General features: G+C 39.5%; 2 protein-coding genes across 2 annotated transcripts in view; one reads left to right on the top strand and one right to left on the bottom strand.

Moving 5' to 3' along the window:
* The window catches only part of CRACD (capping protein inhibiting regulator of actin dynamics), a 280,286-nt gene that overhangs the window by 115,527 nt on the left and 137,427 nt on the right, over positions 1-27,332 (bottom strand). Inside the window, 1 exon segment of the mRNA XM_038556160.1 lies at positions 24,496-24,637. The gene's annotated coding sequence lies outside the window, so the exon portion shown is untranslated.
* Positions 1,626-2,998, top strand: LOC119876943 (keratin, type I cytoskeletal 19). Its single transcript, XM_038556174.1, has one exon. The coding sequence runs from the start codon at positions 1,672-1,674 to the stop codon at positions 2,869-2,871; it is 1,200 nt and encodes a 399-aa protein (XP_038412102.1). The 5' UTR covers positions 1,626-1,671; the 3' UTR covers positions 2,872-2,998.

Raw genomic sequence — 27,332 nt, 5'->3', positions numbered from 1 at the left:
CCCTTGTTTTGCTCTCATCTAGACGAGACTATTAATTTATCCAGCAATTATTTATCATGCAGTTCTTGGAGAAGCTTGAATATTGTCCTTCACTTCTGCCAGAAAAACACAGGTGAAAGAGGGGAAGAAAATCCTCAACTGCCATTTATGCTAGTCAATTCTGTTACTAATCAATAATGCATTCCGAACTACCGGAAGAATGGTACAATTCACTTAGTCACCTTCAACCTCAGTGTCCGAAAGATAAATTGAGGATAGTAATGCTTGTGCAGTGAGAAAACTCCTTGAATACAAAAAAGAAACCCTGCTAACTAGATCATCATGCAATCCAGCAATCAACAAATATCTACTGTGTTCCCTCTTTGTGTACAATGTGCTAGAAACTGTCAGGGACACAGAGGGGTGTCACATTTAGACTTGTTTCTTAAGAGCTAAGTCTGGTTAAAGAGATAAGATACAAAGAGAGAATGCAAAACAAGGCAGTACATATACTGTATTTTAAACACCTAATTTAGGCATATAAACAAGTTCAGAGCAAGGAGAAAATTAATTGACTCTTACCAATCTATTTTTCACCCTTTCTTCCCTGAATATGATCATATAACGGCAGCTTTCTGGGCACTCTAAGGTTTACCTGTGTGTTCTAAAAATTTATTTCAATTGGTCATTCAATTCAATCTTCCTTTCCACTAGTAAGTGGTATTTCCACTATACATAAAGTCCCAGCCCATTCCCCCATTTTACACCCTTGCTTGCTGGCAGTGGAATGAATCACTGGGGAAAAAAATAACACATATCTAACAGTGCCACATATGATGAACTCTATGATGTTATAGGAGCTGTTCTCTGGATTAAGACTAAAGCTAACACATGATATTATTCTCCTATCCTGTGCGCTAAGGGTAGGTATCACTTATTGATCATGTCATTATTTTTCTGCTCAGCACAAATACAGCTCTACAATCTTTTTTAACATAGTACCACTGGAAACCACTAGTAAATAATCAAAATTGACTTGTGATAACTGAAGCTATTTGCAATTAAAGTCAAATTTTTATGTCTAACTGCTTAATAAGCTAATTATGTCATATAAGAACTGCTCTGGGTTGAAAATGTGATGAGCAGAGAGCATGATTCAAAGACAAATGTGACAGTGAGGGACAGCTACATCCCAGTATCCATTCTCCAGTTCCTTAATAAAATGTTAAGCTCCATTTTTAGTGGGATACCTGGCTATCTGCTAAAAAGTCTACAGCTAAGTTCTGGGTAATGGGATACAGTGAACTTCCAGGATGTGTGCCTAAATGGGTGGAGAACGCACATTAGGGTTGGCCAAGGAACAAGAAAGAACTTAGGTCCCAGACATCTTTATGCAAAGAGTCACCATATTGTGCTGAGGTGTCTACCCCTAGGTTGTTACAAGAGATAGAAATAAATTTCTATTGTATTTGAGTTACTGTTATTTTGGTACTGCTCTTTGTGGTCAAGCTTATATAACCTGACTGGTAAAATAAGCACCTATTAATTCATGCTAACCTAGTGAACCAATTCTTTTATCAGGAACAAAGCAATATGGAAGGGTAAAAGGAAGTTTTGCTTTCAAATAAAAATCAAAGACACTCTCGCCCACCGCTGCTCCTGCGACCAGTGTGGCCCGCGCGCTCCTTCGCCATGACTTCCTACAGCTACCGCCACTCGTCCGCCACCTCGTCCTTCGGGGGCCTGGGCGGCGGCTCCCTGCGCCTCGGGCCGGGCGGTGCCTTCCGCGCGCCCAGCATCCACGGGGGCTCGGGCGGCCGCGGCGTGTCTGTGTCCTCCGCCCGCTTCGTGTCCTCGTCCTCCGGGGGCTACGGCGGCGGCTTCACGAGCGGCCTGGGCCGGTCCGATGGGCTGCTGGCGGGCAATGAGAAGCTCACCATGCAGAACCTCAACGACCGCCTGGCCTCCTACCTGGACAAGGTGCGCGCCCTGGAGGAGGCCAACGGCGACCTGGAGGTGAAGATCCGCGACTGGTACCAGAGGCAGGGGCCCGGGCCCGCCCGCGACTACAGCCACTACTTCAAGACCATCGAGGACCTGCGGGACAAGATTCTTGGTGCCACCATTGAGAACTCCAAGATTGTCCTGCAGATTGACAATGCCCGTCTGGCTGCGGATGACTTCCGAACCAAGTTTGAGACGGAGCAGGCCCTGCGCATGAGTGTGGAGGCTGACATCAATGGCCTGCGCCGGGTGCTGGATGAGCTGACCTTGGCCAGAGCTGATCTGGAGTTGCAGATCGAAGGCCTGAAGGAGGAGCTGGCCTACCTGAAGAAGAACCACGAGGAGGAAATCAGTGCCCTGAGGGGCCAGGTGGGTGGCCAGGTCAGTGTGGAGGTGGATTCCGCTCCTGGCATTGACCTTGCCAAAATCCTGAGTGACATGAGAAGCCAATATGAAGTCATGGCTGAGAAGAACCGGAAGGATGCTGAAGCCTGGTTCACCAGCCGGACTGAGGAGCTGAGTCGGGAGGTGGCCGGCCACACAGAGCAGCTGCAGATAAGCAAGACGGAGGTCACTGACCTGCGGCGCACCCTCCAGGGTCTGGAGATCGAGCTGCAGTCTCAGCTAAGCATGAAAGCTGCCCTGGAAGGCACACTGGCGGAAACAGAGGCCCGCTTTGGAGCCCAGCTGGCCCAGATCCAGGCTCTGATCAGCAGCATGGAAGCCCAGCTGAGCGATGTGCGTGCGGACACTGAACGGCAGAACCAGGAGTACCAGCAGCTCATGGACATCAAGTCACGGCTGGAGCAGGAGATTGCCACCTACCGCAGCTTGCTGGAGGGCCAGGACGCCCACTACAACAACCTGCCCACCCCCAAGGCTCTCTGAGTCCAGCAGCCTCCTGGGCTCCCTGCTCTCCTGCGGATGGGGTGCCCCTGGGTAGGGCCATGGGAGGGGAGGGACCCTACCCCTGGCTCTTTCCCTGACCTGCCAATAAAGCTTTATGGCTCCAGGAGGGATGTTGGGTCTGTTTTCTCAGTCCATAAAGATGGGCCAGAACTTGGTCCTGTTTAGGATTTATTTGGATCAGAATACACCCTGTATTCCCAGGAGAGGGAGGGAGGGTGCTCACCAACTCCTACTGTTATGGTAATTCCTGTTTGCAGAACTCTTCTTCATTTATCTAACCTATTCCTTAAAACAAGCTTGTGAAATAAACATTGCTCCCCTCAAAAAAAAAAAAAAAAAAAAAAAAAAAAAAAAAAAAAAAAAAAAAAAAAAAAAAAAAAAAAAAAAAAAAAAATCAAAGACAATTTTCCTCCAATCTGCTTTAAATATTTCCAGGGGTAAGAATCTCATATGCCAATAAATTTTGCATTTATGGAGAGAAAGGGTGAGCAAGCACACATCTATCTTTGCATATAAATCTGATCATATGGAATATTTCATATGGAAGTTCCTACAATACTGAGCCACAGGAATACTGAACTCTGTTTCAAAACCATAGACCCTCTTTGCCATCAGAAATGGCAAACAAATCTGAAACAAATCTGAGGATCTACACTAGTAAATAAATAAAGTATGTTTTTCTATAATGAGTACTGAACTTATTTTAACTTCCAGCTCTTTTCCTAACATGTGCACAGACATGCACACACACACACACACACCTGAACACTCAAACACATCCATGCTTATACTCCACACAGAGAAATGCATACAAACAAAACATTTACACAGGTAATAAAGAGTTTAAAAAAGAAATGGGAGCTTAGTCATTGGTTCTGGATGATTTAGGCTCTTATAAAGTACATTGCCGTAGTCTCTGACCCACTTTAAACCATTCCTTGGTACTACTGCAGTCTGGATACCAAGGTAAGACAGTTGTATAGCAACTCAGCATGGCCCTTCTGTTACCCTACTGTAATTTCATGGTAAGAACAAATACAAAATTTTCAAAGGTGAATAAGAACAGATTCCATCTCCCATAACTCTTGGTATGTGCATTATTTATTTCTGGTGGGTATGGGAAAGGAAGAGAATCTAATTTCCTAATTTTTAATGTCAGCACCCATTTTAAAAAACCTTCTTAGGACCTGACCTTATTTACCTCAATCCTCACCTTTTCCTGGCTTATTCCCAGGCAAAGGTAGCCAATAATCACAAGACTATAAGGATCACAATGACTCACTTTTCTCTTGGTATATTTCATTGAAATTTTTCCTTGTTTAAACATGTTTCATCTCACTTAAGAAGTGAGACCTAAAACCTCACCAATTTAGAATGATGGAAGAAGAGTCTAATGGATGTTTGCCTACTACTAAAACATCTCATTCAGTGAAGCTGGGGAGATGGACTGCCCTATCCCAATAATAAACCATTTAAATCATAAGAAAAGGAATTTTAAATATATAAAAGCAAAAACAACCCAAAAAAGGGCCAAGAGCTACAGCCTAAAGTGTAAACCAGAGAAGCTTAGGTACTCAAGGACCCCAAATCAAGGGATTTCGATTATTGTATCAAGAAGAAAGGACAAGGGCGCCTGGGTGGTGCAGTAGGTTGAACATCTGACTCTTGGTTTTGGCTCAGGTCATGATCTCAGGGTTGTGGGACTGAGCCCCGCATTGGACTCTGCTCAGCATGGAGTCTGCTTGAGACGTGCTCTCCCTCTGCCCTTCCACCCCATGCATACTCTCTCAAATAAATAAATTTTTAAAAAGCAAAAGAAAGGACACTCTAGCTTATCTATCTTGCCACTGCATCAAAGGACCAGCCAGGCTGTCCCCCAGGCAAGGTGACTGTAGGATGATGCAGGATACCCCCTGCATGAGGATGTTCAGCCAAGTATGCTAGAAGTGAATGAACCCCAGCTTGCCTACCACTCATTAAGTGCCAGGCCAGGTGCTCTGGCATAGAGCTGTGTCTGCCGGAAGGAGGGCAGCTTTTTTGAATATGCACAAGGTTTTGAATCATGGGCCCATGGGGTTGCATCTGCCCAGAGAGGAAACTGTAGGATAGTAGATAATGCCATTTCAGCATATGCCTCTTTAGTATATGGATTATTTTGAGCTGAAGGCAATTGAGCAGAAGATACAAGAAAAGCTCTCTGCCCTGCCTTTATTTGCCTAGACCGAGGACATACATTTAACATACATTTACAAAGGTATCATCCTATCCTCCCCCTCTCTACCAAGAAGGACAAAAGTTAAGTACTGGAGACAATTTAGATCCTTATCAGCCTGGAGATGGCACCAGAAGAATCTATCTAGCTTTTATCTTTCATTAGTTTCTCCATATATTTTGCCTTCCCACAATTTGTCACCCCTGGAAATTCAAAGCCCCTTTCCTTTGCCTTGTCAGATCTCTAAATATTTATTGTCCCCTTACTAAGATGGTATATAAGATCAAATTCTAACCATCCCTTGAAGTTATTATCATCTCTGGGTACTCCCATTCTAAGTGTGATGCACACATTAAAAAACGTCTTTTCAGGGGCGCCTAAGTGGCTCAGTTGGTTAAATGTTACTCTTGATTTCAGCTCAAAGAGCAGTTTTGTTTCAAGAATTAGAAGGTCTATAGCCCTGTATGGAATTAAGTACCAGATGATCTCAAAAAGAGAAGAAGAATTGGGGATACTATCTATGCACACTCTTTCAGTAATAGGGTACCCCTGGGTTAGGAGGTAAGTGTTGTGGGCATATAACCTGTATGGTCCCAAAGACCCCAGTGCTTGTTCTAATGTTTTGCTTGTGCCGTTTTAAAATTCTTAGTTTTTGAACAAGTGGCCCCACGTTTTCATTTTGTACAGGACCCCACAAATTAAGTAGCTATTCCTTAAGATAAAGGTGGCATAGTAAAGCTGAGGATTTGGAAACCACTCAATGCTGCAGCCTCTGGGAACACAGTTTACTATGCAATTCTGGACTTGGGGGTGAAGAGACAAAGGGACTTCAAGAAGCTACTGACTAGGCCCACCTGTAATCCATGGACCAGTAATGACAGTGCACCCAGGGCCTACTGCCACTGCCAGGTGAGAATACACTTCTTTTAAATAAAAGGGAGATTATAAAATTTTCATTTTTTTCCACATATATCATTGCACATCTACAATGGGCAGCATACACACACACCTATGAACCTTGTTCTTTTTAATGGCTGTCTGAACCATGATTTATTTAGTCAATTTTCCTATTGCTGAGCATAGTTTCTTGCTACCGCAAATATGGCTTCAATGAAAATTTCTGCACATGTATTTTTATATATAATGCTATTACTTCTGTAAATTTTTTTTTAAGTAGGCTCCATGGCCAATATGGAGCACAAAGTGGGGTTCAAACTCATAACCCTGAGATCAAGACTTGAGCTGAGACCAACAGTCAGACACTTAACCGACTAAGCCACCCAGGCACCCCTACTTCTGCAAAATTCTTAAGAGTGTTATTCTCCAATTAAAAAGGACATTTCAGGGCAGCCCGGTGGCAGAGGTTTAGCGCCACCTTCAGCCTAGGGCGTGATCCTGGAGACCCGGGATCGATTCCCACGTTGGGCTCTCTGCATGGAGCCTGCTTCTCCCTCTGCCTGTGTCTCTGCCTCTCTCTCTCTGTTTCTGTGTCTCTCATGAATAAATAAATAAAATCTTAAAAAAAAAGAGGACATTTTAAATCTTAATAAACCCTATCAAATTAGCCTCTTAAAAGATTGATCAATTATACTCTCACAGCATATGAGTATCCCATTTCTCACATCCTTTAATGCATATAACATTACCAATGTTTTTTAAATGTTCTTAACCTGATTCTAAAAGAAGTGTTTTCATTCACATCCCAGAACATCTTTTCATATAATTTTTGGCCACTTGTGAAACTTCTGTAAATGTGTTCATATCCATGCCTACGTTTCTCTATCTTTCTCTTGTTGTTCACTTTTATATACTCATTGCTCAGTACCCCCACTGATGCTAGCTCAGTCACTTCTTCACAATGCCCAGTGCTGAGGCTGCCCTTAGACTGAGGGGACAGCAGCATCCAAGAAGACACTAGCCTCATTAGTTAATTTATCTTTTATTCTCACATCCTAGCACGAAAGAATAAAAGATGTCTACCAGCTACTAATGACCAAAAGTATAAAGCTTTAATAGTGCTCCGGAATGTTCAAATACCAAGAGATGGCTTAGTGGAAAGCAACACACCACAGCATACACAGCCATGAAGTTATTTTCTTTGTTGGAATAATTTCATGTGTACACACAGCAGTAAGAATCACAGCACACTTCATCACACCGTGAGCAGCCTTAAAGAGACAGAGCCATCTACTCTCACCAGAAAAATTTTAAACAACTGTACAGAATAGTCATCATCCTTTGTAAAAATATCTGGATGTTTAAAAAAAAAGAATAAAATTTACAAAAAATGAGAAATGTTTTGGTTAGAATGGTGAGTTTGGGAGTTATTTTTTTCTTAAATTTTCTAAATGGTATTTTAATTTTATCATTTAAGAATAAGTTTTAATTCTGAAATTAGGGTGGTTGTGGCTGCACAACTCCATGAATATACTAAAACACAGAACTGTATACCTTAAAAAGCTAAATGTGATGATATATGTATTATTATTTCTCAATAAAGTCGTGATCTTCATAAAAGTAAAATTTTGAAGTTAAAATACTGCATTGTAGGGGCAGACAATATATGGGAACTCTGTGCTTGTTTAATTTTGCTATAAAACTAAAACTGCTCTAAAAAATAAAGTATATTTTAAGAAAATACTATGATGCAGTCTTTGTTAATTTTCCACTAATTTTGTTAAAAATTCTGGAAGGCAGTAGAATATATAAAAGCTACAGCATGGACAAATCTCTTTGCAACCCCTTGTTCTTGGCAATAATATTTGATAAGCAGTTGAATGTGGCTTCTTAAAGTACCAATGAAATTTGTGTCAGCATATTCAAAAACTTCTGGGTGACTTTGATCCTAAGGCAACTTATTGAGCCTGTGTAGAGTGATCTATGCTCCCACTATGCATAGTAGAATTAATAATATTAATATTGAGAGAGACAGTATGGTAGAGATATTCATTCTTTTTCTTTCTATTCTGGCTCAGCTTCTGGAGTCCCAGCTGATGATTAATGAAAATTTCTTTGTGTTGAACTGTTTCATATAAAAAAAAAATAAGTTCTAGGGATCCCTGGGTGGCGCAGCGGTTTAGCGCCTGCCTTTGGCCCAGGGCACGATCCTGGAGACCCGGGATCGAATCCCACGTCGGGCTCCCGGTGCATGGAGCCTGCTTCTCCCTCTGCCTATGTCTCTGCCTCTCTCTCTCTCTCTCTCTGTGTGACTATCATAAATAAATAAAAAAAATTATAAAAAAATAAGTTCTAGGTTAATTAAAAAGCCACCAGGAATAAATTGATTCCATTTATCACCAGTGTACTATAATGGACAAGAGCTGTCTGGGGGCTAGGTATTCTTTTAGAACTTTCTATATGAAGGCTGAGCCAAAAAAAGAGAACTTAACAAATACTACATCTAAAGTGCTAAACAAGAAGCCATAGTAATCATCAAGGTACAAGTGGAACTGTTCTATTATGAATTTGGTAAAAATAGATTTCTGAGTGTTTTTTAATGTTTCTTTTTTTTTTTAATTTTATTTATTTATGATAGTCACAGAGAGAGAGAGAGAGGCAGAGATACAGGCAGAGGGAGAAGCAGGCTCCATGCACCGGGAGCCCGTCGTGGGATTCGATCCCGGGTCTCCAGGATCGCGCCCTGGGCCAAAAGCAGGCGCCAAACTGTTGCACCACCCAGGGATCCCGTTTTTTTAATGTTTCTGTTCTTCAAAATGATATATAAAATAAGATCCATTTTTATGCCCAAATAATGAATGGAAATAAAAGAATATTTCTGTGTATGGCAGTCTAGAGTATGGAAAAAGCCACTACCCCCAACTTAGGATCTTACAAGTTTAAATTAACTCCAAGTATTGTAAAATCTGCTCTTGGAAGCTCAGATAGGAGAATGCCTTTTACTGAAAGAAAACTTGAGAAATCCTTAGGAGAAATCCTTGAATACTGGTTAGATTTCAAACTAAGGGCATTAGGAAATGTTAGGTTCTTTCTAGCCAAGCCTACCTCACACCTAAATCATAGTACTGCTAAAAACATGAAACAAGATCTAAACAATATTTGTCACAAAATTTCACATTTCTTCCTTCAATTTGGTATGTTGATATAAGTTTTTTGGGGAGCTATATCTCATTCAAGTGGCTGCGTTTTCAGATCCTCTTCCTGTGACAGTGTAATTTAGGAGGAGGGTCTGTGACTAGAGACAATCTGAAGGATTTGTTTTGATTTCTATAGATCAAGCTGTGGGGACTGACCTCCCGAAACAGCTACTTTATTTTCAAAGAGGTAAAAAGGAGCCCAAGAAAATGCAAACAAATAATAACTCAGAAGCTGAAAAAGTACAAAGGAATCCACCTGATGAATGAAAAAGGAAAGTTTTGACTGAACTTAAGTGACCTATGGCTGCTGGGGTTTCATTAAATTTGAATCACTCATCAAATCACCATTCATCAAAACAAAAACTAGTAACCTAAGGTTAATACTTTGGTCTCACTTTAAAGTATATTATTTTCTCTATGCCTTTTATTTTCCCCTTCAATTGTAAGGGTACAAATCCTCTCTCTGGCTTTTTTTTTTTTTTTTTTGAAGTCAGCATGGGGAAGAAACAAATTTTCTTATTCTATCCTATGGGCACTAAAAGGACATGGGTATGGCTCTAAGAAAAATGTTACTTGTGAAGTCACACAGAGCACAGTACCTGGCACAATATAGATAATAAACTCCCATTAAGTAGAAAATGAGAGCTCTGCTTTTGAAGGTTCTATCTACATCTTCACAGGTACAAAGCAGTTCAGCGCAGACCATTTTTTCCTGTTTCTGAATTAAATGCTACCTCCTACCCATCTAAAAGACAAATACCTTGCTGTATCCTAGGGGAGTAGGAATGAGATAGATCATTATGCATCTGCTTCTTCCCTGATTAAATGCCAGAGCCAACTTCTAATGTCAAAGACCTACAATAACACAGATTTGTTCTGGTGCCTTTTCCTACCTACTATTTGAGGCTCATGGTCAATGGATAACACAATTTCTCATGATTCAAAGAAACAATAGCTTAAAATGAAACCTGGTGTACTTGGGGTTTGGATAAGAGATACTTGAGAAATCAACTTTATAATCACAGAACTATACAGATGAACCACACAGCAAAATAAAGCTGTGATTTCTAATTTGTCAAGGAAGCCACATAATCAAGAAAAAAAGAAAAACATTTTCCCACACCCCCCAAACATTCACCCTAAACAATAAGGAACTAGGAAGGCCTAATAGACTTCTTTGTAAGCCCCCTTAGGGATATAGTAAAAACCTTTATAACATGAGTCACAGAAAATTATTCTGGGCCCAGGCTCTCACACACTGATAAGTCATACTGGCCAGAGGGTCTGTGTTATTGAAGGAGAGGGGGGAGGAAGAAGAGAAGTTCAGTGCAGAGATAATGCAGAATGTCTTCCAAAGCTCTCATTTATCTTAATTTTGATTTCTACTTTCCCAAAGAAGAAAGTTTGTAACATCCAAACAAGCTATTTTAAACCTATTTTTTAAAGGAGAGAAACTGCTCCAGATAAAATAAAACAAAACAAAAATACATAACCCTCAGGAAATCAACCAGCAAGGATGAATTAATAAACACAGATTCTTTTTATCTCCACCAAGAAAGGGTGGGGTAAATCCAATCATTGTTGGTTTCCATGTAAGTCATTTGAAGGAATTTTGGGGGAAAAAAACTGAAATGGGAGTTTAAAATCAAAATATTCTTATCACTAGTAGTAAAAATAGATGTATTTTGGGGCTTATTCGATGCAATATAAGACGATAATTCTTATTTATATGGTTTTACTGAAGGATGAGGTTAAGTAAATGCTATCCCTTTCAGTATCAACATTTTCAAAAATAAAAGCATTTTAAACAGAAATTTCTCTATGGTAAATTATACATGAACAGAACGTAAACTGTTTTTGGGGTCTCAGTGCCACTACTATAAGGCTCAGATGCAATAAAATGGTGTCTTAAGGGAAGTACTCAAGATGGTCTGTTCTTATCAGTGCCCTTCTGCCTTAAAACATTTTTGGCCCTATTTTAAAATAAGTATTCTGCTCCTATTATGTGTTTCATTGTTACTTCTTACTAGGTTGGTGAGTCTGATTCTCATAATTCCCTCTCCTTTGAAATGTATGCTTTTTGTGCCTGTGAAATAGGAGATTAAATAATCAAGCCGGATAGAATTATATGTGTCAAGAGAATCATTAGGTGTCAATCAAAAGCCTAAGAAGCTCCCCTAGGAGTTTAGAGGATGAATGGGATCTGTTTGAGCTGCCTTTGCTTTGCTGTGTCCCAGACAGTTGAGGTTATTGTACAAGTAATTTATGGTTAAATCCAAGTAATTTTGTACACTAAAAGCAACAAGGAAAAGATGGCTTTTGTCTCTTTAATTTGCCACTCAGAGTAACCACTCTGTACCATACCTGAAACAACAGCACCCAGAGCCTCATTAGGGACATTCTGTGTAAGTTTAATTTCCTCCATGGCCATGATTTTGTTAAATGTTACTGTAATAAAAAGTATAGCATGCAATCTGTGAGCACAAAGCTTATGAAATTGTAAAAAAAAAAAAAAAAGTGCCCCACACTTGTATTATCAATTCTGCTCTGTGTCTTCCACTTCAGTGAAAGAAAACACATTACCTTCATCATACTGATGCATATAATTTGTAATAAAATGACATAGATGGAGGAAACAAACTGATACCTGTAATAAAACACTGAAATTATTATTGCATTTCACAGTCTATAAAAATTCACAGAATTACAGTCTCCATCAAACTTCTGACCCCTGTCAAGAGCGAGAAATTTACTGCACTCCTCATACCTGAAAAGGAAAGGTAGGATTAGTTCATGGATGTTTTCCCTTTCAGTGTTAATGGAGTCAGTGTTTACACTACATGAAATTACATAATTCCCAAACTATAAAGAAGAAAACACTATCTTGCCAAATTTACAACCCTCTCACATCTTAATCTCTTCTGCTTCAAAATGCCCTCTAATATCCAAAAATTTGTATTCTGTTATTATAGTCTAATTTCTTGTAATGTTTTTAAGCTAGGAGAATAATAGGTTTATAAAATGTAACAATAATCATGGTGATGTTTTCTTTTGTTCCCACATTATTTTCCAAGTAGCTCAACATATTTTGTAAATATTCACTCACAGAGGTTGTTCATTAGGAAAAAAATTATCCTGGACTGACAAACTAAGGCAAAAATAATTCTTGAAACATTTAAATTTATAAAAAGGTCAAGTTTTACCCTCCTGCTTTGCCAGGTATAATAAATTTCTATTTCAAATTGTATTCCTTTAGAAGAATTAAGTTCCATGTGCTTTTCTAACTATGCCCATAGGTTCTTTTGGCATCCATGTTCCTAGCTGTCTTAATAATACCTTTTATCTACCTTTCTTATATTTTTTCAAATACCAACGACATTTTAAAGTAGTAATTTCTCTGCATTTCTGTAAACTTTAAACTTATTTTTTCTTATTAATACTTTTTTAAGTACATTTCATGCCCAGCATGGAGCCCAATGTAGGGCCTGAACTCACAATTCTGACATAGACTTGAGCCAAGATCAAGAGTCAGATGCTTAACCTACCAAGCCACGTAGGCACTGCTAAACTTTTTATCTTTGTAATTTGTACAGCTTTTATCTGTTTTCTTGCAACATTTTGCCATGAAGCATTTGTGTATCTTTTTCCTACATGTTTATAGCCATGTTTTGACTATGCTCCCCTCTATGCCCTGAAAATCCTATATCCTGGCACATGGCTCTATTAAGCAAGCTATATATCCTCCCTACTTCTGCATCATCATATTTGAAACTCAAAATAATACTTTTCTTGAGTTGTTCCTTTCCTAGGTCTTATTTTTTTAAAGGAATCACATCACTCATGAAAAATCTCAAGTAGAAACATGAAACTAAATAAACTGAATACTTTTCTTATACTTTTATCAACACTACAACAAAAGTCTCTTCCTTTAAAAATTCCTAAATTTATTACTCCCACCCCTTCTTAATCTATTGAATTTATTGCTATGACAATTAACACAATCTCAATATAAATGTCATCCCTGCATTTACACTTGAACCACTGGAGGATCCAAACACTTTCAGAGAACTAGCCCTACTTCCCCTGGTTTTACTTTTCATTTTTCATCTATTTCTAAAACATAAACTATAGTATTCGTGGTTTCTTATTCAATTTAGATTCTTTTTATGTATCTCTTAGCTGCTTCCTTAGCTTAATTACTTTGTTAGTGGTAATCTTAAATCCCATTGTCACTTAAGAACTGGCTATTTTGAAGCTTCACTACTTTTTTGTTACTGCTGCTGTCATACTGCTGTAAATACCACAATATTGCTTTAGAATGCAATTTTCTTGGCCTGACTTACAAATGTCCTCTGTTGGATTAGGCTGAAATCAGTTACCTGTTTTCTTTTGTAGGATCTTCTGTTACTGTATACTGCAAAGTATTGCCTATGAATTTGTCTTTTACAATCTACCCATCTGATGGTGGAAAGTTAGCCAAGAGCTAGGAAAATGTATCAATATCATTCACTCTACATAAGAATGTGTCTCTATTTTATGCCTACCTGCACTGACTTTTACTGTGCTCATATTGGTATATTTTTCCATTTAACCCAAGTCTATCAACTATTTATTAAGTGCCAATGAAGCCTACAATATTGAACTATACAAACCGGGAACAGAAAAAGAAGCACAAATCATAATCTGTCCTAAAAAAAAAATCTATAATTTCAACAGAGGCAAGATAGAGAATGCTCCAGTACTGGAATATAAAAAAAAAAAAAATACACTTTTCTTCTTGATCTTCTAAATAAAACAGTTGGCTATAAGCATTCTTTGATTTAGTAGCTTGCCAATTTGGTTATTTGCAAGGGGTTCCCTTAGATTATGGATACAATAATGGCCATACAATAAGTAACAATTTGCAATTTAATTGAAGAATGATTTTAATAATAGCAACATCTCAATCCATTTCTTTTCTATTCATAATGTACCTGATTTGGGGGGAAATTACCTGCTGTAGTAAAATGAACAATTTGGGAATGAAGAAAATCTCTAGACATGTCCTATGAAAATCATAACATATTATACTTTTTATGTCTCTTTTCTTTTTTTTTTTGTCTCTTTTCTAATATACCCTTTCTCGTGTCAGTTTTTTTGTTTTTGTTTTGTTTTGTTTTGTTTTATTGAGATAGAGAATCTGAAGCAGGCTCCACATGGGGTTCCATCTCATGACTTGAGCCAAAATCAAGAGCCAGATGCTTAACTTACTGAGCCACCCCGGTGCCTCAGTTTTTGTTTTTTTGGCCTTTTTTTTTTTTCAAACATAATTTCCTCCAAATGAAAAAAAAAAAAAAAAACAACCCATAATTTCCTCCATATGAATACTGCTGTGATACGCAAGTAGGAACTATCTCTGTGATCATTCTACTTGGTGCCTGACAAACATTACAGGATTCTGCCAAAGTACATGCTAGGGCTAGGCCTCAAAGATTAATCAGACATTGTTCCTGCCCTGGAGGAACTCAGTCTTTGAGAGTGTTGCCTGCAGAGGGTGAAGGGAGGCTGATATGAGTCAATCCTAAAACACTTCTCCCTAATGTCTGTTATCATAATTCTATGTGGAATTTCAAAGATCTCTCATATGCCTGTATTTTGTAAGAAAAGGTTCATGTTTTTGAGATCAGAAAAAGTCTTCTCATTCTACCTATTTGAAATCAAGTATCTTCCTTAGGTTACTTATTTTCCTTTGCATAGGACAATGTTTGTTTCTTTCTTCCCAAAGTTTTTAAAACATGACACGTCAGACTTCAAGTCATTTTTCTATTCCTCAGTCATCTCTCTCTTCATCTCTCATTTCATTTCTCTACTCTTCCTCATGGTCAATCTCTCCCCATAAGTCTTCACATTATTAACCTCATATAGGTTTCATCTTTGATGTTTGCTCAAGCAGATTTGTGTGCTGGAAGGCTATGATGAGTCTGCTGTGGTTACTACACAAAGAGTTCCTAGTTTATCCATGGTTGTGGATCACAGATGTGAATTTTTTGTATCACAACTGAGAATTCATTCTCCCTTCGAAATAGTGTTGTAAATTATGGTTGTGGTATTTCACACAGATTTCCATTGAGGGATTAAAGGCTTATTCCTCTAAATGCAATAGTGCTATTATAGAATGAATGTCATGAGGTCGTAGAATGATGGCCCTCCAGAGATGGCCACTTTCTTTTATTTCTTTTAAAGACTTTATTTATTTGAGAGAGAGAGCACACTGAGTGCGCGGGGCTGGGGGGAGAGAGAGAGAGAGAGGGAGAGGCAGACTCCCCGCTGAGCAGGGCGCCCCCATGCCAAGTTACTTGGGGGACAGCCAGTGCAAGAAGGACATGCTTGACTCTTCTGTCTCCCCCCCCCGAAAGCAAAACATAAATCTCTCATGCAAAAGGTACCCTCCCTGTACCAGGAAGATGGAAGGCATCCTTACTACTCTTATTACTAGAGAGGCAAATTAGGGCCAAGAGGCTATATAAATAAACTTTGTTACTTTTTCACTAATTTAGTACCCCCAAACCCAAATCTTTTTGTTGTCAATTTATCACAAATTTATTATTTGTCTAAGAGGTACAGAAGCTTCTTGCTCAGGTTACTTCTTTGAGTCTCATATTTTTAGGGGGCTCCTATATGTATGAAATCAAATTTTTTTCCTGTTAATATCTTATGTCCATTTAGTTATTAAACCAGCCAAAGAACCTAGAAGGAAACATTTTTCCACCCCTACACTACACTGCTGGCTTTGAGGATGGGAGGAAGAAGCCACAGGCCAAGGAAGGTGGGCAGTCTCTAGAAGCTAGAAAAAGCATGGAAAGGGATTCTCCCCTTGGGCATCCAAAAGGAACACTGCCCTACTACCTCATTTTAGACCTCTGACCTCCAGAACTTTAAGATGATAAACTTGCATCATTTTTAGCCACTAACTTCAAGGTAATTTGTTTGATAACAGCAATAGGAAACTAATATATATCCTGAGAAAATTATCAAGGTTTCTGTGGTCAAATAATTTGGGGAAACGTTATTCACTGTATCTCCCTCTTGGTGTCTACAATTTGAGAAGTCCTACAATACAGAATCCTGTTTAACTTTGTTTATACTAGACTTTCCCCCAAAAATATTTAATCATAGATATCTTAAGGACTATTTAACTGGAATCTACTTTGGAAAACAATAGTTTAAGAATTTATACTATGGATGATGGCATCCCAGAAGGGATGCAGACATTCATTTATCTAGATTGAAATTCCATCCCCTGATGCCACTTCAGTGGATTATTATTGAATATCCATTATAGCTTTACATTGTGACAGGTACTGGAATGAGGGAAAAAGGGATGAGATATAAAGAAAAATCAAAATATTCCTGAATCCAAGGAAATTATCATTTCATATGTGATATGACATTTACCAAAAACTATAAACTGGGTAGAAAAATGTTAGGTTCTGTGTGTGTGTGTGTGTGTGTGTGTGTGTGTGTGTGTGTGTGTGGCAGGTGGGGCGGCGGCAGGATGAGCTTTGTGGAAGTCTAGAAGAAAAAAATGAATCATTTTTGGGAAGTGGGGGGTATGAGAGAATGAATTATGGAAGAGCTGGGATATAAATTTGTCTTAGGGGCAGCTAGGCTGATGGGAAGAGAGAAAAGGAGGGCATTCTAAAGAGGTGGCACCTAGGTGAGCAACCTTACCAATTATAGGCATTATCTGACTCAAGAACTAAGCTGTTCCCTACTATGGAAAGTAAGACAAGCCCTGGTAAGCTATGTCCTTATATGACCTATGACCAGAATAATAAATTGGGGTTCTAGTTCCAGAAAATTCTGAAGTCCTTACAAAAACACCAAAATTTATAGCAAATAAATGAACATCAAATGACATGTTTTTTTTTTTAATTTTTTTTTTATTATTTATTTATGATAGTCACACACAGAGAGAGAGAGAGAGAGAGAGAGAGAGAGAGGCAGAGACATAGGCAGAGGGAGAAGCAGGCTCCATGCACCGGGAGCCCGATGTGGGATTCGATCCCGGGTCTCCAGGATCGCGCCCCGGGCCAAAGGCAGGCGCCAAACCGCTGCGCCACCCAGGGATCCCGGCATGTTTTTAAAATATACAAGTATAGGGGTGCCTGGGTAGTTCTTGATCTCAGGCTTTTCATCTCAAGCTCAGGTCTTGATCTTAGGGTTATGGGTTCAGGCCCCATGTTGGGGTCCTTGTTAGGTGTGGAGCCTACTTAAAAAAATAAATAAAATACATAAGTACATGTGATCAAATACTTAATAGAATACAAAACTTTATCTTACATGCTCCCTTTGGGGTATCTTTCTGCATGGAATGGGACTTCCTGAGGCTCCTTAAAATATGTACCCAGTAAAGCTTAGACTAAAGGTGTTTTTTACTTTTCCTTGTAAGCATTCCTAGTGGTAAGGATGGCTTTCTTGTTCCTTAGACCTCTAAACTTCAGTTCAGAATTGGAGTCATATATTCCAAAAAGTTTCAATGCCAACTCTGTGTGTGAAGACTATGCTTTTTTTTTTCTAAGATTTTATTTATCTATTCATATGAGGGGGGGGCAGGGGGGTGAGGGGGGGCAAAGACATAGGCAGAGGGAGAAGAAGGCTCTATGCAGGAAGCCCGATGTGGGACTCAACCCCAAAAGACCATGCTTTCATAAATGCTAAAGGAGGACCATTTCTGTGTTACTTTAGCTTCCTGTTTCGTGTCCGTTTTAGTCTTCTTGGGAGAACTATCTCACTGTTCTCTGTAACCTGAGACTCCAGAGCAGTGGAAGCATTCCGCATATGTTTGTTGAAACAGTGAAAGGATTATCGAAGTGAACTCTTGGCTCCCCTCAAACTAATTTAGAAAAAGATTTTTAAAAAAAACATTTATTTCAACACAGAAAAGGAAGATTAGGGCAGCCCGAGTGGCTCAGTGGTTTGGCGCCGCCTTCAGCCCAGGGCCTGATCCTGGAGACCCAGGATCGAGTCCCACGTCGGGTTCCCTTCATGGAGCCTGCTTATGTCTCTGCCTCTCTCTCTCTCTCTCTCTCTCTGTGTGTCTTTCATGAATAAATAAATAAAATCTTAAAAAAAAAAAAAGAAAAGAAAAGGAAGATTAAAATACATGACAGTTTAGAGATAAGGAATTCAACAGGAATTTTGGGTGGGGGAGGGGCTTGTAGCCCTGAAAAAGAAACCGGCTTATCACTTTCTGGAAGAGATGCCTACACTGTTTGTGGGCTTGATCCAAAGATAGTGGTGAATGGTGAATCAGGTACTAATCTTCTGAAGTTTCATTAAAGAAAGAAAGGGCAGGATTTAGAGGATCACAGGCTCCTCCCAAGAAACATATTCACATAGGTGTGACCTCTGGAGATTGTGTGCCCTCCACCTTGTTTGTCTGGCAAAACACCTTCTCATCTTTCAAGACAGCTCAAATGACACCTCTGGGAGGCCCTGTGGCTCCCTTTGGCAGTTGTTTACTCTGCCTTTTGTGTTTCCCAGCACTCTGTGCAGAACTCTCTCAAATGTCACTAAGCACATTTTATATAGTTATCTGCTTACATATCTGAATTCAATTCCATAAAGTTCTGCTGGGCCATGTTAGATTCAAAAGCTCCAAGGCGAGGACTCTGGGCTTTAGAAGCTACTTCCTTCTCTGAGAGACAGACAAGTATACAACTACTTATTCTCGGCAACTGCAAGAGAACACATTTAGAGAGGAGACAATGGGAGGGATGGCGGGGTCACAGTTCATATCCTTAGCACAGTGTCTGGCATATAACAAGTTCCATATATGTTAATGGAGGGAAGGAGATAGAAAAAGATGAAAGAAGGGGGAGGAAAGGAGAGAAGGGAGGGAAATCAACAAAAGTGCCCCACCCCACCCCTCAGTTACTCTACAGGTGGTATTCTCAGATCTGGGGAAGAGATATTTTGGAGCAGACAGTCAATGTGTCAAACACACCTGGCTAATACATACATGATAATCACCATCTGAGGGCAACAAGCCATAATTTGTCCTGCATTTAACTGTCCTCCCGCTCCCAAGGCATCTACAGAAAAGACTTACAGAGGTTACATTTACTGAAAGCACTAGCTCTGTGCCAATTTAATTCTTGAGTTCTGCATCACTAGACTAGCAGGTTCTTTTGCTTCCACAAAAGGATTTAACTGGAATCCTGGTCCCCTCAGAACCTTGTTTGCCATCCAGCTCCTTTTTCTGCCGGCTTCATCTGTGCAACCGACTTGGGTTACGTCTGGCAGACAGAGAGAGGAATCTCATTTCAGGCCTCTGCTGTCTGCATCCCACAGCCCTCCCTGAGCAGCCTCTATTTCACCGGAAAGAGAAGGGAGGTGGCAGGATGATCAACCTCCTCAAAAGATGAGACTAAAGTATTTCTCAAATTTTCATCTTCCACAGCTGGTATCATTCAATTCCCTGCGGGAAAGACTCTGCTTTCTTGCTTAGCTAGCAATATAATCTCCAGCTATCCTGAAGCCAAAGTATCAATTACAGCTTCATTTGGATGATGGGATAAATTGGTGTTCGGACCACTAGACAAGGACCTAAATTGGAGGTGGGGGAAAAGGATGCCAGAAGGAATTGATCTCTTTCCTAAAGCGAAATCGAATTCTTCATATCCTTGCAGATTAGGCGACTTAATTCTAAACTGCTAGTTATCTTGTATGGAGAAACCCACCCACAGTGGAAGTGAAGCAGGTATTCCTGAAGAGGTTTTTCTCTGTGAGGGCCTAATTACAGAGATGTTAATACTTCTGCAGCACCCCAGCTCTCCCAGTGTTATGACAAGAGGAGACTGAAAAAAACAAATGATTTGCATTTGTTGCACTTAAAAAGAAGTGTTTTATCAGACACACAAAAAAAATCACATTTTATATGATTCCATTTATACTAAAAAGCTAGAATAGGTAAACCCCTAGAGACAGAAAGATGATGGATGGTTGTCAGCAGCTGAGGGGAAGGAGAAATGGGCAATAACTGCTTAATGTGTACGGGGCTTTAATTCAGGGGGTGATGGAAGTGTTCTGGGATTGTCGCACAACATTGTGAATGTACTAACTGCCACTAAATGGTTCACTTCTAAATGGCTAATTCTAGGGTGCCTGGGTGGTGCAGCTGGTCTGAGTGTCCGACTCTTAGTTTCGGTTCAAGTGGTGATCTCAGGATCGTAAGGCAGAGAGCCCCATGTCAGGCTTCGCATCCAGTGCAGAGTCTGCTTCAAATTCTCTCCCCTTCTCCCTCTGCCCCTCCCGCTCATGAGTGTGCTTTCTTCCCCCTCTCAAATAATAAATAAATTGTTACAATGGCTAATTTTATGCTATGTGAATTTCACCTGAATAAAAAAAAATACATGTTTTATAATTGTTTTCTAATTGAAGGCCTCTGTATTTCTCACTGCTCAACAATCTACTGCTACTGGGAAATAAGGAGGATTTTATTCCCATCTCATAGTGCTTAGAGGAACTAAGCAGACCCTACGTCCTAATACTTGTCACCTTTAGGCCTTTCTTGTGAAAAGCCTAGTATTTTCACAAAATGTCTATAATAGGGAAGTAATTAAAACCAGTGACCCCTGGCTTGCTTGGCCTTTGACAATTAGCGAGCAGCAGCAGTAACAAGAGCAGCAACTGCTTATCTGCAGTTACAAAGGGCCGGCTAGATAATCAACAGTCAATGGGGTGCACCTGTGTTTATGAACCCTGCACTCCTCCTCCACACCAGACCCAGGTGACTGCTGCATTCTGGGGAGTGGCCTTCTGTGGTGGGGACATCAAACAAAGACTATGGGTCTTTTTAATTCAGCAGAAAATATGAAGAACTTACTCTTGCCACACTCTTTCAGGATCAAAGAAAATCGATTTTAACAGAGCAGAAGCATCTTTGGAAGAGAGGCAGTTTTTCCCTTTTCTGATACTAAGAAGAATGAATGCTTCAACACACAGATCCAAAGCAGTCAGCTGTTAAGTGAAACGAGAAGTCCAAGAACTTAGGAGGAATAAAATCATACTGAAAACAGAGGTAAAAAGAAGGGGCCCTGAAAAGAAACTACAAGGGTATGTAATAAGAAATAGCTAATGACTCTATTTAAAAGCAGGTAGGGGATTGCCCAGTCCTACAGGACACCTCCTCCTTCTCACTTCACACCATGCAGTCAGGGCCATGGACAAATAAGCCTCCTAAGCCCTCACCCAACCAACTTTCTGAACCATTCAATATGTCTCACATTCTACTTCTTAACATACCTCTAATTTTTCTGATTTTGACCTTATGACCTTTTTTCCAGCCATGCTTTGTCTTACCACCTAGACTTAACACTTAGCTTTGGGATTTGTTTTTCCTTGACCAAGATCTAGACATTCCTCTGGGAATATTGCCTTTGTTGGCTTCATGCACATGTAGCCTGACCCAGGGATGTTACTAAGACTCACAGAAAAGTGTTCAGGGGATCCCTGGGTGGCGCAGCGGTTTAGCGCCTGCCTTTGGCCCAGGGCGCGATCCTGGAGACCTGGGATCAAGTCCCACATCGGGCTCCCGGTGCATGGAGCCTGCTTCTCCCTCTGCCTATGTCTCTGCCTCTCTCTCTCTCTCTCTCTGTGACTATCATAAATTAAAAAAAAAAAAAAAAAGTGTTCAGTTCTCTTTTGGTGTACCCTTCCTTTTCTCAGGTATATCCCTCAAGACTAAGACTAGAAATAAAGTTCTAATGCTGATTTCAGACTCACAAATGGCTAGACAAGCTTCATAATAAGGAAGAATTTTTAAATATAATGAGAGCAAAATCTATCAAATGCTTTCAGAATCCCCTAATTCGACTGCAATATGCCAACTGACTCAGACAGCCGTATATTTTCCTATGTTGTGTAAGAAAAACCCATGTGGTCTCGTCACAAAATGTTCTACACGTCAAAGAAATTACAGTATTATTTTTTGGGAAAAATTCCGAAAATAGGGAAACAGCATCTGTTTCCTCTGTGTGTCATGCTATGTAATGAAACACAAAATGGGGAGTTGGGTCATGGAGGGGGCATTTATTTTCCCTTTGACAGGAATGCTGAGATAGAGCATCAATTGTGAGCTATCTTGGGGTTCAGGAGTTGAATGGGGACTGCAATGTTGTGTGTGCACAATTCCTGTCCTCAGCCATAATAGTTCCCTATCACCTCCATCTCATATCCCTGCCACAGCAGTGCACTAACCTAGTGCTTCTGCTGACTCTGACTTTGGGCAAACTACTTAAGCTTTCTGAGGCTGCTTCACCCCTAATAAGATGGGAACAGTAACAACTATTGTTCATTATGGTTATGGGTAAACTATGCCCCCAAAAGGTATACTGAAATCCTACCCTATTAGTACCTCAGAATGTGACCTTATTTGGAAAGAGCATCACTGTAAGTATATTAGTTAAAGGGAGATCATGCTGCAGTAGAGTCCTGAATCTAGTATGCCTGCTATCCTAAGAAAAGGAAAGATAGCACTGTGAAGACGAAGACACACAGATAAACACACAAACACACACACACAGACGGAGAATGACATGTGAGGACAGAGACTGAAATGATGCAGCAGCAAACCTAGGAAAGACAGGATTGATGGTCACCACCAGAAGCTATGAAGGGGTAAGAAAGGATTCCCCCTTCATGTCTCAGAGGGAGCATGGCCCTCTCTTGATTTTAGATTCCTAGCCTATAGGATTGTGAGACAATACATTTCTGTGATTTCAAGCCACCTAGGTTTGTGGTTCTTTGTTAGAGTAGCCCTAAAAAACTAATACAGTGGTGGAGTTATAATTGTGTGTGTGTGTGTGTGTGTGTGTGTGTGTGTGTGTTTTAAATGAAGAAGAATACACATAGAATAAACCAAGTAGGCAGGAAGAAAACAGGTAACTTTTCTTATGAATTTGAACTAAGGAAATGACATTATTTTCTCCAAAGCTGACACTGCCTCTCTAAACCCACCTCCCACTATTATCCTGTTCACACTGCTCCAGTTCACTGGCCTCCTGACTATGCCTGAAATATCCCACCATGTTCACTCCTTAGGGTCTTTGCAGCGGCTACTTCCTCTGCCTGGAGCTTGCCCAGGGTGAACTCCTGATTTCCTGTCTTTCTCAGTGAAGCTGATCTTGGAAGTTTCATTTAACATTTCAATTTGTATTCCAAGTGCCACCCAGCACTCCCAATTCCCCTTAGCTCTTGTTTTTCTCTTTTCCATATTCTTATTGGTTTTCTAATAGCTTAGTAATTTATTTCTCTATTACATGCATTATTTATCCTCTGTCTCTTTCTATGCTAGAACATAAGTGCCATGAGGGCAGGGATCTTCATGTTTTGCTCACTGATATGAACAAGCACCTAAAACAGTATCTAGTTCATAATAGGTGCTTGACAAAGATTCCTTAAAATCCATTATTTATTTTTAATTAACCACTTTATAATTATAGAAGCCATACATGTGTACTGTAAAACATTAGAAAAAATTTAAAACTTCAGATTCCTACCATCCAATAATATCTTTCAAATTTTAATAAATCAGGATGGTTTTTATCTTCTTCTAAGTGACTCCCTAAGGGATTCTGTCTCTTAAGGAAAAATGTCATGGTATGGATAACATCCACCTTACAAGATTTGGTAGCAGATTTAATGAAATAATGTATCCAAACACTTAATATAAATGCTTGCCATAACAACTTATATAGGTAGTTATTTTCTTTCCTTTGATCTTGACTTTAACTTTCATCCCTTGCTACCTTCTAAAAAGTAGCATATACCTGTACACAAGAGAATGGTATAATGTATTCTTACAGGGGAGGCAGGTGGGGAAGGTCTCCCACAACTGGCACTCAAGATGAAGCCCCCAAATTCACAGTACAAAGCTCCAAGGTCCAAAAGCACCATGAGATACAAGACCACTAATTATTTCATAGAATTTTATAGTAGTTACAAAACAACAGTGATAATTACATTTTAATATTACATCCTCCCATTTGCAAAAGCTTTTTATATTAATTTTTTCTTATAGATGAAAGACAAGGGGATCAGAGAATTTAAGTGACATGTCCAAGTTTATACAGCTGCTAAAAGAAGAGCTAAGAATTAAATCTAGAATTAGGTCATCAGTAACAAGGATCTTTTAACTTCACAGTGAAATGCATACTATCCATTTCTAGAGTCCCACTCACAATATATAAAAATGTTATTTAGTACTTACCCAATAAGCTACTTTCCTCCTCATCCTCTAAACAAACGACTTACCTAACTTAATAGCCACACGTCCTTTCCTTGCTGGGTAACTCTCCACCAAAATTTTCTTCTTATAAAAAGGAGATCAGTGGGTAAGCGTGCCAGGAAATGGGGTACATTGTTGAGAAAACCTGGGCATCACTGCTCTTGCGAACTGTTGAGAAAAAAACAAAACATCAAGAGCTTTATAACTTCAGTCCTCTTGGGAAGCCTTCAGAATCAATCTCTTTTCCATTCTGGCAGAAGTACAACAGGAGTTGTTGGTTTTGTTTTTTTTTTGTTTTTTTTTTGTGGGTTTTTGCTGAGATTTTAAATTAGGTTTAATAATATTAAGCTTGCATTCCTTAGCCTAAATTTATTCTATGGCCTTAAAAGCATTTCTTATAAATTGTTTCTACTTTTGAAGGGACTGGAAGAATCATATCCATGAATACTGAGACTTCCAATCCTTCTTATATACAGAATTTTCAGATTTATTTTTCATGGTAGTTTAGCTAAAATTCAAGGAGCTAGAAGACAAATTCAACCTAGCAGAGAATTGAAGGCAGTAATCATTAGAATGTTTCCTCCCCCAGAGGTAGCAAAGGAACCTTTTTATTCAAATACCAATCACAGAGTTAATTAGGTTAATGGGCTCCCTGTGGGTTGGGCACGCTGGATCTCTTACAAACATGCCAGAGTGAAAACCATCACACAGCGACTGCAGATTTTAAATAGAATGGATGTGTAAATGTCCAGGAGACAGCCCCAGATTCAAATATGCCTTTTGCATAGCTCAAGAAGACAATGTTCTGGGGCAATGATACAGAAAGAAATCTTTTCAAATCTCAGGGTGACAATGGGTATCTGGCCCTGACAAGGAGTTGACTGTATGGGCTTAGAGAAGGATTCCCAGCTCTGGCTACAAGGGGCTGGTTTGTACCAGACCAACTTTCCACTGAACTAGGAAAGCTGGGTATTTAAAAACCTGTCTGAAGGCACTGGAGTACTACCAAGGTAACCAGGACATGAGAGGCCAATATCTTGAGGAAAAGAGAAACAAAACTGAGGCAAATCACTATGCTGCTTTTCCTTTCAAGACATCTACTGATCTTGGGGCACCTGAGTGTTTCAGTCGGTTGGTTGGTCATTCAACTCTTGATTTTGGCTCAGGTCATGGTCTCAGAGTTGTGAGATCAGCTCCGTGTTGGGCTCCATGCTGGGGGGTGGAGCCTGCTTAAGATTCTCTTTCTCCCTTGGCCCCTCCCCTCCTCTTCCTCTCTCTCTTTAAAAAAAGAAAAAAAAAATGAAGAAGAAAAAAGACATCTACTTATCTGTAAGAGACACAGGGCAAAACTGCTGAGAAGTCAAGCAGAAAGCAGCTGCTTAGAGGCACATAAAGTGAGCAAACCAAAAAAGTGCCAGAGCTGAGTATCAAATCTGTTCGGTCCTCCATTGGATGAAGGACGTTTGCCCTGCTCTAACTGCCTAACAGAAGCAAAAGTAAACCCCACAGAGAAAGATACCACCATCTACAGTATCTGATTCTTATACAAAATGTCCCACATTCAATCAACAATAACCAGGCACACCAGGGCATAGGTTCAAGAAAGAAATGGACAATGAAACAGGACCCAGAGGTGAGGAGTCATAGGATATGGTCTTTAAAATAACTGCGATGTGTGTGTTTGAAATTATAAAGACTATAAAATATTTTAACATATAGTTCTCAGTAAGTCACAGAAGAGAAAAAAAAAAAAAAGACAAAGAACAAGAAGACAAAAGATTTGAGTAACACAATTAAACTCAGCCTTCATAACCTATGTAGAAGACTGCACCTAACAACTGTGACTACATATTCTTTTAAGGTACACATGAAACATTTATAGAAATTAATCAAAAGTGGGTCATAAAGTAAGTTTCAAGAAATTTCAACAAATAGAAACCATAGAGTACTTTTTTGAACTTACTATTCTGACATAATATAGATTCAAAGGAAATCGCAAAAATAATAACTTTTTTAAAGTAAAATGCTCCTATAGAGCCGTACTATCACTCCAGGAAGTTCCTTCATGCCCCTTTTTGTCAGTTGCCACAACCCCAAGACACTGTTCTCATTTCTTTACCATAGATTAGTTCTAAACTTCATACAAATGGACTCATACAAAATGTACTCTTTTATACGAAAATACTACAACTTATAATATATTCCCCTATGAGTGGCCCTTTGGTAGTTTCCATTTTAGGGTCATTATAAATAACACTGCTATAAATATTCTTGTACAAACCTTTTTATAAACATGTATTTCCATTTTTCTTGGATAAACACCTAGGAGTGGAACTGCTAGGTTACAGAATTGACGAATGTTTAACTTTATAAGAAAATAGTAAATATTTTTCCAAAATGGCCGTATCATTTTATACTCCTATCAGTAATACATAGGAGTTCCAGTTTACACAGCCTCATCAACCTTCGATGTTGGCAGACTTTCAATTTGAGCCATTCTAGTGTGAAGTTTTGATTTGTAACTCCCTGGTGACTAATAATGGTAGCTTTTTAAATATCTTCTTTTATGCAACATCTGTTCTAAGTATTTTGTCCATTTCTTAAATTGTAGTTGTTTTTTTTTTAAGATTTTATTTATTTATTAATGAGAGACACAGAGAGAAAGGTAGAGACACAGGCAGAGGGAGAAGCAGGTTCCCCACAGGGAACCTGACATAGGACTTGATCCTGGTCTCCAGGATCACGCCCCAGGCTGAAGGTGGCACTAAACCGCTGAGCCACCCGGGCTGCCCAAATTATAGTTTTTTAATTACTGATGTACAGCAGCTCTTTTTATATTCTGATACCAGTTCTTTGTCAGATA

This window comes from Canis lupus, chromosome 13 (assembly GCF_011100685.1).
Source record: "Canis lupus familiaris isolate Mischka breed German Shepherd chromosome 13, alternate assembly UU_Cfam_GSD_1.0, whole genome shotgun sequence".
In the NCBI taxonomy this organism is placed as follows: Eukaryota; Metazoa; Chordata; class Mammalia; order Carnivora; family Canidae; genus Canis; species Canis lupus.
The sequence above is the reverse complement of the archived record's forward strand: the minus strand, read 5'-3'. Positions and strand labels throughout refer to the sequence as shown.